Source organism: Arvicanthis niloticus, chromosome 30, assembly GCF_011762505.2.
Source record: "Arvicanthis niloticus isolate mArvNil1 chromosome 30, mArvNil1.pat.X, whole genome shotgun sequence".
NCBI classification, from domain to species: domain Eukaryota; kingdom Metazoa; phylum Chordata; class Mammalia; order Rodentia; family Muridae; genus Arvicanthis; species Arvicanthis niloticus.
Window position 1 is genome coordinate 8,996,390 of NC_133438.1, and position 12,810 is coordinate 9,009,199.

Genomic DNA, 12,810 nt, shown 5'->3' on the forward strand with positions numbered 1-12,810 from the left:
TGTTAATATGTGACTGATGGCCACGGACCTCTCTAAAGGAAGCTGTGAGGGGGGGGTTGTAGCTATGTGAGGAGAGCCTGGGACCCAGAAGCATAACAAAATGCCTACAGTCCCTGGGGGTCACCCATGTTTAAAGCCTGTTTTCGATCAGGTACACAGCTGCCTCTCACAGCCAACTGCCCCACAGAATATTAGTCAAAAAAATACAGAAAACCTAGGATACAATCCACAGAACTAAAGACTGTTAACAAGGAGAAGGGCCCAAGTGAGGAAGGATGCTTCAGTCCTAATTAGGATGGAGAAAAACAATCATGGGAGGCAGAGGGAGGAAGTGAACTGGGTTCAAGAGGGAAGGGAGAGGGGATAATGGGATAAGTTCAGGTACAGAAGTGAAGGCAGGAGAGAAGCCCTGAGGGCCAGGAGAATAAATGAAAATATGCCACGTTTGAGGGTGGGGGTTGGAGGTACCTTTTAGAAAGTAACAGAGACCTGGGAGGTAAGAGACTCTCAGAACTCAAAGGAAGGGGCCTTAGATGAAATGTCCACAAGTAGGGAGAGGGAGCTAGTAGAGTCCACTTCCAGCAGAAAGACATCAAGTGGAGAAAAGGGTCAGAATAATGGAAGCCATTCCTCAGTTGAGGATTTCTAATCTCAATATGTTTTGGATTGTGTACTCAAGAATGAAACTCCCACTTAGTAGTTGGTATTATGTTAGGCAGTATTGTCCTGTGTTGTAAGTACTGACTTTGGACATTATTTAAAGTTGTTGTATGAGTTACTAGGACTCCTTTAGTATCATCAAAAAGATGTATTGAGTATCATCTAACACTTGAAATTGTTAAAGTTTCAATAATTTATCTTTGTACTTTTCAAGAGAATTCTAATCTGGTCTAACTAAAATAACGTAACACTTTGGGACAAAGATACACCCTAGTACCCCTGCACTAGAAGCTAAGATGGAAAAGACCTCCACAGCCACCATGACCTTCCCCCTGGTGCTGTGGTAGACAGGAAGAAATGTAATCCAGACACTGCAGAACACCAGCATGCTGAATGTTAGGAACTTGGCTTCATTGAATCTGTCAGGAAGGTTCCTGGCCATGAAAGCCACAGTGAAGCTCGCCAGAGCCAAGGAGCCCAAGTAGCCCAGGACAAAGTGGAATGCAATGGCTGAGCCTTTATTGCAAACAATGATGGTCTTCCCATGCTCAGACTGTGTATCTCTGTCAATAAAGGGAGGAGATGTTAGAAGCCAGGCTCCACAGAGAACAAGTTGAATTAGGGTACAAATGGGAATGACCAAATTAGGTATCCCTGATATCAGCATCCCTCTCATCTTTATTCCTGGTGTAGTAAGCTTGAAAGCCATGACCACAGTTATTGTTTTGGCCAACACAGTAGAAACAGCCACTGTGAAAAATACTCCAAATGTGGTCTGCTGCAGGATGCAGGTGGCCTTGTTGGGATGTCCAATGAAAAGCAATGAGCAGAGAAAACATAAAATGAGAGAGAGGAGCAGGATGTAGCTGAGAATGCAGTTATTGGCTTTCACAATAGGAGTAGTCTTGTACTTCACAAAAGTGACTAGTACTAGAACTGTGAGGGCAGAGAAGGACAGAGCTGTGCAGCCTAGAGCCATCCCCAATGGATCTTCATAAGCCAGAAATGACACAGTCCTTTGGTGACAATGGGTTTGTTCAAAATTGGCATACTTATCATCTGGACATCTCACACATTGCTCCATATCTGCTGGTAAACAACAACAGACCTTCATGAGATATCATAATCATGTACTTGATAATGTAGTGTTGTGTTATTCAGAGGATAACTGGATAAATTATTTGTTGTTGAGCGTCTATCTGTTCCATTCCTTATTGCTTTAGAGACACTGACTTAAGGTTGCTCTCTATTATTAACCTATGTTTTGTCATGGAAAACTCGACCTACATGCGGATGGAGCAGAAAAACATACCTATTTTCTAAAAAAGAAAGAAAACACTTTGTTTTTTTCAGTGCATTCTGAATGATTGTGTGCATAGTCTTCACTAAACTTGAACTGACCAGTCACAGATATGTGTGATTTGCTGACATAGTTCTCACTGCCAACTGATGAAATGCATTGTGCACTTTGTTGGGTTTATGGGTTATACCTTTTATATATTCACATATGCACAAGAGCATACAATTCTTTATGCAAATGCTGTTTGCATAAAGCCGTACTTTCTTTATTGAAGTTCTATCAGTCAGAGTCCTATCTATGTCCCCTTCTTGTGGTAAGGTCTCTTTTTTCCCAACCACACTTTCCAAGCTGGATGGCATGAAGTTTACAAACATTCACATTCATCTCTGTTTCCTTAGCTAGGCTGTGATTACTGGTGAGCACTATCACATCTGTGTGCATTCTTGATATCTTCACTGTTCTTCTAGTTCTTTGAAAGCAAATGCTCCGTCTTTTAAGCCATCTAATCTCCTAAAGTCTGTTTCTTTAAATAACAGCTGTTACCCTCATCATCTGGTGTTTGTCAGGAATCAAACTGGCTGATAGGAGAGAAAGATCGTGGAATCAATCATGTAGTCAAGTTGCTTTGAACATAGAGTCAAGGAAGACTGAACATATGCATAGACTGTGCCTTTTTGTTTATAAATGGTTACAGATTTCTGTCTCCCTAAATGTCATTTGCAAAATATAAAATCATTAACTATGATACTGTGAGCTAAATGAGTTGTTTGTAGAAGATATTTCAGGTTATTTGCATGGTCCAAAACTGTTGAAACCATTCAAAGGATTAAATGCTTAAACAGAGATTTAAGGCCTTAAGTTTCCATCTAGGCCATTTCACATTGCTAGTTTGGAAAGAGAAGATACTCAAAATCAGAAATTTTTTTCCTGCATGCAAACATTTACCTGTCTCATTGGAAATCTCATTTTCTGGGCACTGAGCACACTCAAAGCAGCAGTCTGGTGTTTGTTCCTGATGAATTTTTCTGAATCCAACTGTGCACGTCACACTACAAGTGGAGGTTGGAACCTGAGGCAGTATATATACATATATATATATATATATATATATATATATATATATATATATATATATATATAAACATATATATATTATATACATATACACATACACATGTATGTGCATATATCATATATACACACATACATATACATGTATATATAATTATATATTCTTTATATATATATAAAAATCACATATACTATGCATCATATGCATATACACATATACACATACAATGTACACATATGCACATACATCAAGTACATATACACAAACATATATATGCATATACATATTCATGGTCACTAACAGATATGGCTATACATATTCTGCTGCCATCCAACATCACATCAATTTCAGGTTCTTTATTAATTTGTGTCATGTTCTGAATGTTACAAAATATTTACTACATTATCTGATATTATATGTACAATGTTTGTTTTGTAGAGATTAAAAATTCCTTTCAAAGCCGATTAAGTACAAAAGAATTTTTATGTAGCACCAGTTTCTTTCACATGATTTATAAATAAAAAAATAAAGATACTGAGTTTGGTGGGGGAGACAACAGGGTAGATCAGGAAAAACTTACTTGATGAATATGAGCAAAGTATGTTGTATAAGACTCTTACAGTGCCGGGCAGTAGTGGTGCACGCCTTTAATCCCAGCACTTGGGAAGCAGAGGCAGTTGGATTTCTGGGTTCGAGGCTAGCCTGGTCTACAGACACCCAGGGCTACATGGAAAAACTTTGTCTTGAAAAACAAAACAAAAACAAACAAACAACTCTTACAGAGGTTTTTATAAGCTTAAATGTAGAGAAATACTTCTGTTAAATGGTATATGCTGTTCTTCATTAGGCTATCAAGATATTTACATCAAATCACAAAATTTTATGATATATATATATATATATATATATATATATATATCATAAATGTGTTTACATGGTGTGGGGTGAATAAGAATGTGTAATCCAGAGGCCTTTTATCCCTGTGACCTTGATTTATAGAAAGTTGTATGTTACCAAATTTTGATGCTGGTGACTGAGGATGGGCCTTCTGCAAGAGCAGCAATTGATCTTAACCACAGAGCTAATACTACATTGCCACATATTTAAATTTTAGGTATACTGAAAAGAATGAAAATTGTGACATACACACCGATGTTATCCCTGTGGCCCACTCCAAATCTTCAGAAATATGAAGTTTTTGGCTCTGTGGGAAATATGGAAAATAGCTTCCTATTTTCACTTTTAATCCAAAACCTTGTGGAGAATTCCAAATGTCAAAAATGTCATATATGGCACATGGACTTTCTCTATGATTCATCTTCACCAGTTCTCCAAGAGGGTTCGTAAATACTCTGGTCTTCAGAACAGAAGCCACCTAAATGAGATGCATCATTATATGATTACATATCCATATCAATTAAGGCAATGTGAAATTGAGAATGTCACCTGATTTTTAACAACTTACAGACAGGATAGACATACTAAAGTTAGTCCATGTAGTAAAATGTAATATATCTCATTGGTAATTGAAAATTAATATACTTCATATTAATATTCCAAGGTAAAAAGTGATAGAACAAATGCTTACCAAATAAGAATGAACATGGTGTGTGTGTGTGCCTGTGTACATGTGCACATGAGCATGCACGCATGCACACACGCACATGTGTAGCAAAAAGTATTAACAAACTGAAATCATGTATGCGAGAATAAGTCTGGAAGTTGTGGAAAAAATAATGGTGGTTCATCAATAATGTACATATAGCATACATACGTGAAATAAACATAAACAAAATAAAATGTGCTGTTCTCATCAATTATGTTTCTCTAAATGTTATAACTACAGATATATATTTAAATAGATAACTATTAATCAGAGTTCATATATCAATTCTTGAGAAAATTATTCTCGTCTAGTCATCATTTAAGGTTTTTATGATAAAACTCTTGGCTCCTATTTTAAGTATTGAACCCAACTGCTAAAATGAGGGTTTTTTGGTTTTTTTTTTTTTTTTTTTTTTTTTTGCTAAAATGTTGAGACAAATTTTCACAAAAGTCGCTGATTTTCATACAATAAATATTCTGTCCTATTAGATGTTATTCTTGTGAAATATTCATTAAGGAACTTGTAGCATAGAAATATTTTTATTGAGAGAATAATCTCTAAAAAATGAATGTGAATTGGTCAGGGGCCATTTAAAATATCACATTAATAAATCTAAGCATAATGAAATGTAAGAAACTTTACCTTTGGACAGTCAAGGAATAATCCTATGATTTTTGTCTTTTCCTGAGATTCTACTTGTTGAAAAATGAGTTCATGGTAGGTGTGGGCCACAGCATACACAGCATTATACAAATTGTAACCTTCTTCACTCAGGTCCATATGAAATCTCTGCTGTGCTAACCATTCCCATGTGTTGTTAAATTTAAAATGATCAATTGTGCTATTGTTGTTTTTGGAGGTTGAACAATTAAAATAATTCCACTCCAGTTTAGTTTTAAAACGGTCTATTGGGTATATGGAGGTGTCCATTGTTTGTATAAATTTCCAAAATTTAGACATCTCACCATGGTGGTGTGCAAAAGTAACAGTCCCATGGAAGAAATCAAGGCTGAAATCTCTTTTATATGTGATGACATCCCATTGTGAAGTTGTGATCCAGATTCTCCATAATCCTAAATCTTCCCACCTTCTAAAGCTGACTTCTAGAGTAGAGTTCATTTGACCATAAATGACAACAACCTTTGCTGATGATGTCATAATTTGTTTATCATATATCGTAGCCCTTGCCAAGTATAGCTGCATGGTTTCTGGTATCACATTCACAAAGGCTAAACAGATCCCATGTCTTTGCATTTCTTCTCTCAAGTCTGAGAGAAACTGTATACCCTGGTCATCACTTGGGATGACTACTCCTATCCAAGTCCATTTAAAATGAAACATTAAGGAGACCATGGCAGGGGACAAACATGTGTCCTTGGTTGCTATCTGAGAGACATAGGGAAATTGATCAGGGTCATTCAAGTTTGGATTAAATGGTCCAAAAAAAACCTAAAGGATATGGAAAAAAGAACGAAACATGCACAAGAGGAATATGATTTTTAGGAAGTTTGGTCTTATATATGAGTAATGTTACTTTCAGAATACCTTCAGAATTTCTATTAAGCATAGTAAGATTCTCTTATAAATATTTATCATTCCTATTAGATTCCATAATATTCCTGAAAAGTCTAAATATTCTAGGAAACAGTTTTACCTCTTACCATTGTACAGCTATGATCTGAGTATCTGATCCTTTGAAATATATTTATAACAGCACACTCACAAATGCATGCTGCCCAAGTTTTCTCCCTAAATACCTGTGAATGGAATAAAAAAGGTGTTAACTCATCCAGTGTCAGACATTCTCACCTTTGGTTTCCTATTATTAACTGCCAGTTTTAAGGCTGTCATCCATGATGGTCCTGTAAGTCGTATATCACATCTAGACCCTCCTTGACAATCATAGTTAGCAAACTCAAATCCCTTTATTTTTGGTGAATATTTTTCATCCAGAAGTCTGAATGTATGTTCACACATGCCCATAATGATGGAAAATTTGAAAGTCAGGTTGGGTAAAAGATCAGGATTTTTGTTGATCTCATCGGTAGCAAAAAGCAATACCAAGAAAAACTCATATTTTCTTGGTGGTATTCTAAAGGAAGTCACAGGAATGATTAAGGAGAGAGTACAAAACATGAGATTTTCTGTTCAATTGCAGTAAATGTACTACAAGACATGATAAAAATTTCTGTCTAAATTCTGCTTTTTCTGAAGTATGCCTGGGAAATTAAACATCATTGGCGTTGAAAACAACTTAATAATTCATTAACATACATCTGTCTGACATGATATTTTTTATATTTATGAAAATTCATAAAGAGCTTGCTTTATCTTTGAACATCACCCATGAGCTAGATTACACTCCTATAGAGTAATACTCCATACTATACAATAGTCTTAGAGTTCTATATCCACAGAAACAAAACCTTATGACTTGAACCATATATCTAATTTATAACACATTCTCCTTAATTTTTTATAATTTAAAATTTTTAAGTATCGCATATCTTAATCATAACAAGTATTTCAAGAATCAAATAATACTTTAAGATATTTGATTCAACTTTCAATTGTTTTACTACTCTAAAATATCATTAACATGTATTTAACAATATCAACAACTCAGAATCCCATTTATTTCCTAAAGATTTATTCATTTTATATATTTGTGTATACTGTCACTATTTTCTGACATACCAGAGAAAGGCATCAAAGCCAATTACAGATAATTGTGAGCCACTATGTGGTTGTGGGGGATTGACTTCAAGACCATGGGAAGAACAGTTAGTGCTCTTAATCACTGAGCCATCTCTGTAGTCCTCAGAATTCTATTTCTAACACCTGAGTACTAAATTATGTTTCAAAGCATACAACATATTTTTTGGAATTGAAGCATAGTAAAAGAACATAAAGTACTTAACTTATCATTAAGAAATATATTCAAGAGCCATAATACATTACTACCTCACATAGAGTATTCAAAATTTATTTATATTTACATAAATTGTCTAACAATCAGATTACTTAAACAATTAATTTGTGTTTCTATGAATTTGTTTAATCAGTAATAAAAGTTTACAAATAAGAAAATATGAAATACTCTTTCAAGTTTAATATTAAGAAAATGCTCATTTCATCAATTCCTTTATGATACATGTCACTTAAATTTATATATCCATTTGGAAATATGTAAAATGATAAAAAAAATACCACATAACAATGTTATTATTCTTTGGGGGTTGTTTACACATCAATTTGATGTGGCCTTTTAGTGTCAATGTTACTATGTCAATGTGCTAAAAAATGTATCAGATTTCTCTTAACACCTCAGTTTTACTAATATTCTGCCATCCTTTACATGATGTCTGTGCACTGAGATCTTTTCTCCACTTGAAATGTGTTCATATGTTCCATCACAGCCTCCTAGTACATCTATTACTATTGGCAATTTCCTCTCATGGGGAGTAAGAACACTAAACAGGCTCTTTTGCTCAGATTTGCATATTTCAATTGTCTTTAGACCTGTTTTCATGTTAAACCACAAAGGTGGATTGACATAGTTAATATTTTTCAATTATAATCCTCATTACTGCTTATAAAAAGTCATTAATGACGATTTCTATTATTTTACCAATGAGGTGTGGGATAACATAGGATAAGACAGAAATACAGTTCATACTGAAATAACATCCAAGAATAGTTGTAATATGATGCAACAATCAGTATTAAAGTGTGCACAGTGTGTTGTGGCTAACAATTGGAAAATGTATTCTTAAAATCCAAAAGATGTGGAAATTAATAAGAGATGGAGTGAGCATCAGAGACAGTAAAGCACAGGAAGCTTCAGTCCATAAAAGAAAGAAGTCTTAGACGCAGTGACTAGGTGAGCTATTTCAACACTTCTTCCTTCATAACTCTGATCTGCAGCCAGCACTGATATCATCTCATGCTTGGAATCTGAGAACTAAGTAAACATTGAGAACAGATTCTTATCCACAGGAAGTACAATACTCCTTCTAGACCTTCTCTAATGTTGTATTTATTTACTAATTAATAGCAATATTGACCAGCTATCCAACACTGATCATAAACTAGTCTGTGATTGTACATATGCACAAGTGGACCAAAATAATACTCTAGTAGCAGAATCTCAAACATGGCAGGATTTCCATATGTATATTCACAATTATATTTGTAATATGATACATTTAATCATGTTTACTACACACATACATATTTCAATGTATGAATGTATGCCCAAATGATAGAGACCAATATTCAATATTTTTTATGAAGGCCTTTAGAATGCATGCTGATATAGGAATCCTTGGCAGACAATTGAAAATAGGCAGTGATACAGCCTCTTCACATTGAGCTCATGATGGTGGTGTCAATTGTGAATTCAAAGCAGATTAAGACACCTTGTGCAATGGCACCTTTCAACATATGAAATCCACAAGAAGGCAAATTATAGAATTTATATTTTCTCACTGTCCAGCTTTGTGAATTGGAGCTCACTGTACTAAATCCAAACTAAACTGTGACACATTTGAAAGTAGCACACTAAGTAACATGAGAGTTAATTTTCAGTAGTTAGTAATGATACTGTGGGAAGAACAGGACAGAAAAATCACAGTTTGCATGCACAGCTACATATTGCTAATTCATGACATTGAACATGGTAATTAAGTTGATGACTTACTCAAAAATGGTGTTATTATAATGTGATTTTTCTGTGGGTAGGTCATCTACTAGAAGAACAAATCCACAGTCATTTCGCAAATCTCCATCATCGTCTTCATTATTCTTTATCCGCCAAAAGCAACCAGGTTCGGTCAAACTGCAAAAGATGAGAGAAAACTTCAGGATCAAGAAGGAAATAGTGAAAGCAAACAGCTTCTTCATGTCTGCTAGGATATTAGATGGAGCAGTTGTGAAATGTATCTCTCATGAAGACAAACATCACACACACACACATACACCTATGCATCTGATTTAATACTGTTACAGTCTAGAGATCCATTTAATTATATTCTCTGTATATTTCCTATCCACTCATCCTGTGACTTGCTCCCTGGATACATCTGGAAAATTAGGGCCTCAGGCTCTGCATCTGAGGTCTGAAAATCTTGATCAACACATTTTGAAAACATGTTGTGAAGATCATGTTTTCCGTACTCAGGTGCCATGACTTCATTCATATCTACGGCAAAAGTTCCAATGACAATATTTTCCTCAGCCACTTGGGCTAGACCATGTGTGAACCGCTGTAAGTGTAAACACAATTGGCAATCATGATAATGAGTTTTATCAGAACTTTCGTAGTAAGACAAGAGTTGAGAAGGTCATAAAGGTTCCATGTCAGTCAGACTTTGATTTGAATCATGGGACTTTATGACTTCCATTGTGTAGTGTCAGGAAGGGCAGTCTCATATGCAACATTGAGGCAGGAGTTGAGAATGCGTTTTGTTCTTCATATACTATTGTATGCTAGTCATGTTTGCGAAATCTCCTCAAACTTACTAAGATTCTTGTTATCTGGACAACCTGTCATTATGTAAAAATTCAATAGCACCTGGAATTATACAGGTCCAACACTCATCCTGTCCACTATCAATATGTGGTATGCATTCACTATCAATCTGCATTATAATACTGTTCTCTTGCCCAATCTTCAGTCCCTGTTGGTGACTGCCTTTTGACGAAAGATTTCTTTGGTTGAGGTTTATTCACACCTCACTAAGGTGACTGAGAATAATTTCATATATTGTACTCAAATGAAATGAGAGTATTTCATTCCTGATAGTATATATACATATATTTTTCATTCAAAACTAGTTCTTATTTGTTTTAATATAGTACTGACTCATAGAACTTTGCAACATTACAAATGTATGTCTGATATACTAATTTATGTAAGTAGGTTAGAATACAATGTGTGACACATACGGGGCATTGAATTTGATTTGTAATTTTTGAACTACATTCTACTGATGTGTATAATGGCCACACTAAGTTATAGTTCTACTAGAAATCAAGTGGAGTCTTTAACCCAATCTACCATCATCACTGGATACATTCTTAGGATGGTTGGTACTTCATTGGATTATAGGAGAATACTGCTATGGAGTTCATTGAATTTTCTTAGAACTATAAATTAGAATTTGTTTTTTACATTGGTTGAATTATGCCTTTGTTAGTTTAATTTTTTAGTACTTTTGTGTACTTACTGGTAGGATGAGTTAATTGTCTTGATGCTTGTGATTTTCTATCCTTTTTGTATTCTGGAAGGTAATGCCATGTGAATGAATTGGGAATGTGCATCCTCTCCAAGACAGCTGACTCTTCACTCCATTGTGACAGCATCATCTCTTATAGCAGCTATTAAAATAACATCCTGAGCTAAGGCAGTATTTTGGGAAGTCATTTGATGTACATAAACATTGGACTAGGATCCAAGAAGCCTATATGTCAAACATTCACATCTTTCAATAATATTGAATTTGCTTTTGCCTAGACTGAGAGGTGAGCTTCCATGTTGTTTTCTACAGGGACATACATCATGTTCCTTCAGACACTAGTAGTGTTACTTGCACTTTGTTTCTCTCTTTGCCTAAAGCTCATCTTATTCACTTGACATAGTGAATATAATATATACCACTCACTACAATGTCCTTACTGATGTATCGAAGAAAATCTTTGGGTTTTTTTCTTCATAGGTTATTCTGTTGGCTGGCAATTTCAAGGCACTCACTGTAACACTTGAAGAATATTTAAAATAAAAATTTGCTTCGATGTTTAGCAAATATTATTCTAGAGATTCCCTATGATTCCTTATTTCTTTATTTCTTGTTGGTATCAGATATCTGATACAATATTGGGCTATGTGGAACATGTGATAGTTTCTGTTCCCTTCGTAGTTCAAAGAACAATATTAGAAGAATTGGTGTTATATTTTCATTAAATGTTAGATAACATTCATTAGGGAAAACTTGCCTTGCTTGTTTCACCTTAGGTGGATGCTGTTTATTGTTTCTTCAATCACCTGAAACTTAGTTTGATACAGCAGAAAGGCAAGATATATTCAAAGCATTGAAAGCGGTTCCTTCCCGTCTGGGCCAGAGCACTGAGCAGATCTTGGGTGGCAGCTCTGCCCCCAACATCCAAGAACCAGAAGAAGCAGGGATCCCAGGCTCTCAAACTCAGACAGTATCTTAGGTAAGCAGACAGCAGGGCCCGCCCTAAACAGGGAGTAACTGGGAACTAAAAGGACCCAGGAAGTCACTCCCGGCCCTGAACACTGGTCCCTTCCGGTCTGGGACAGAGCACTGAGCAGATCTTGGGTGGCAGCTCTGTCCCCAACCTCCAAGAACCCAGAAGAAGCAGGGATCCCAGGCTCTCAAACTCAGACAGTATCTTAGGTAAGCAGACAGCAGGGCCCGCCCTAAACAGGGAGTAACTGGGAACCAAAAGGACCCAGGAAGTCACTCTCGGCCCTGAACACTGGTCCCTTCCGGTCTGGGACAGAGCACTGAGCAGATCTTGGGTGGCAGCTCTGTCCCCAACCTCCAAGAACCCAGAAGAAGCAGGGATCCCAGGCGCTCTAACTTGGACAGTGTCTTAGAAACTAGTTCTCAGATCTGAGGCCTGGATCAGACCTCTGCCAGGTGTGCTGTTGTGTGGAAGCTGGATTCCACCTGAGACATACTGGAAGGTCCACTCAATCCAGAGCCACAGAGGAACAAATGAACTCAGAGCTTCAGACAACATATCCTGAGATATTCTAGAGGAGACACTGCACCCAGAACAGCAGACACCTAGCTGGACTACTACCTTGGAGGCACCATATCCTGAGGCATCCTAGAGGGACCACTGTAATCAGTGCAGCTAGAAAAGATCATAGAGACATCTGGACCCCTAGGAGATCAGACACAAGCTAGATAACTGGAAAGACAGGCTTCAGTCAGAGACAGCAAGTACAGGCAGCACTAGAGTTAACCAGATGGCAAAAGGCAAGAGCAAGAACGTAAGCAAAAACAGAAACCAAAGTTACATGGCATCATCAGAACCCCTATTGCTCCCCTATCAGAGCAAGCCCTGAACACCCCATCACACCAGAAAAGCAGGAATCAGAATTAAAATCACTTCTCATGATGATGATAGAGGGCTTTA

The 12,810-nt window shown here is 36.3% G+C and overlaps 1 protein-coding gene across 1 annotated transcript; it reads right to left on the reverse strand.

The window, feature by feature from the left end:
* Positions 1–880: 880 nt before the first annotated feature.
* On the reverse strand, positions 881–9,543 carry LOC143440677 (vomeronasal type-2 receptor 116-like). The gene is made up of 6 exons (XM_076927459.1): positions 9,341–9,543; positions 6,448–6,730; positions 5,281–6,087; positions 4,183–4,407; positions 2,906–3,029; positions 881–1,749 (listed from the first exon to the last, which is right to left on the reverse strand). Exons 1-6 carry the CDS (start codon positions 9,541–9,543, stop codon positions 881–883), a joined length of 2,511 nt encoding a protein of 836 aa, XP_076783574.1.
* Positions 9,544–12,810: the final 3,267 nt, after the last annotated feature.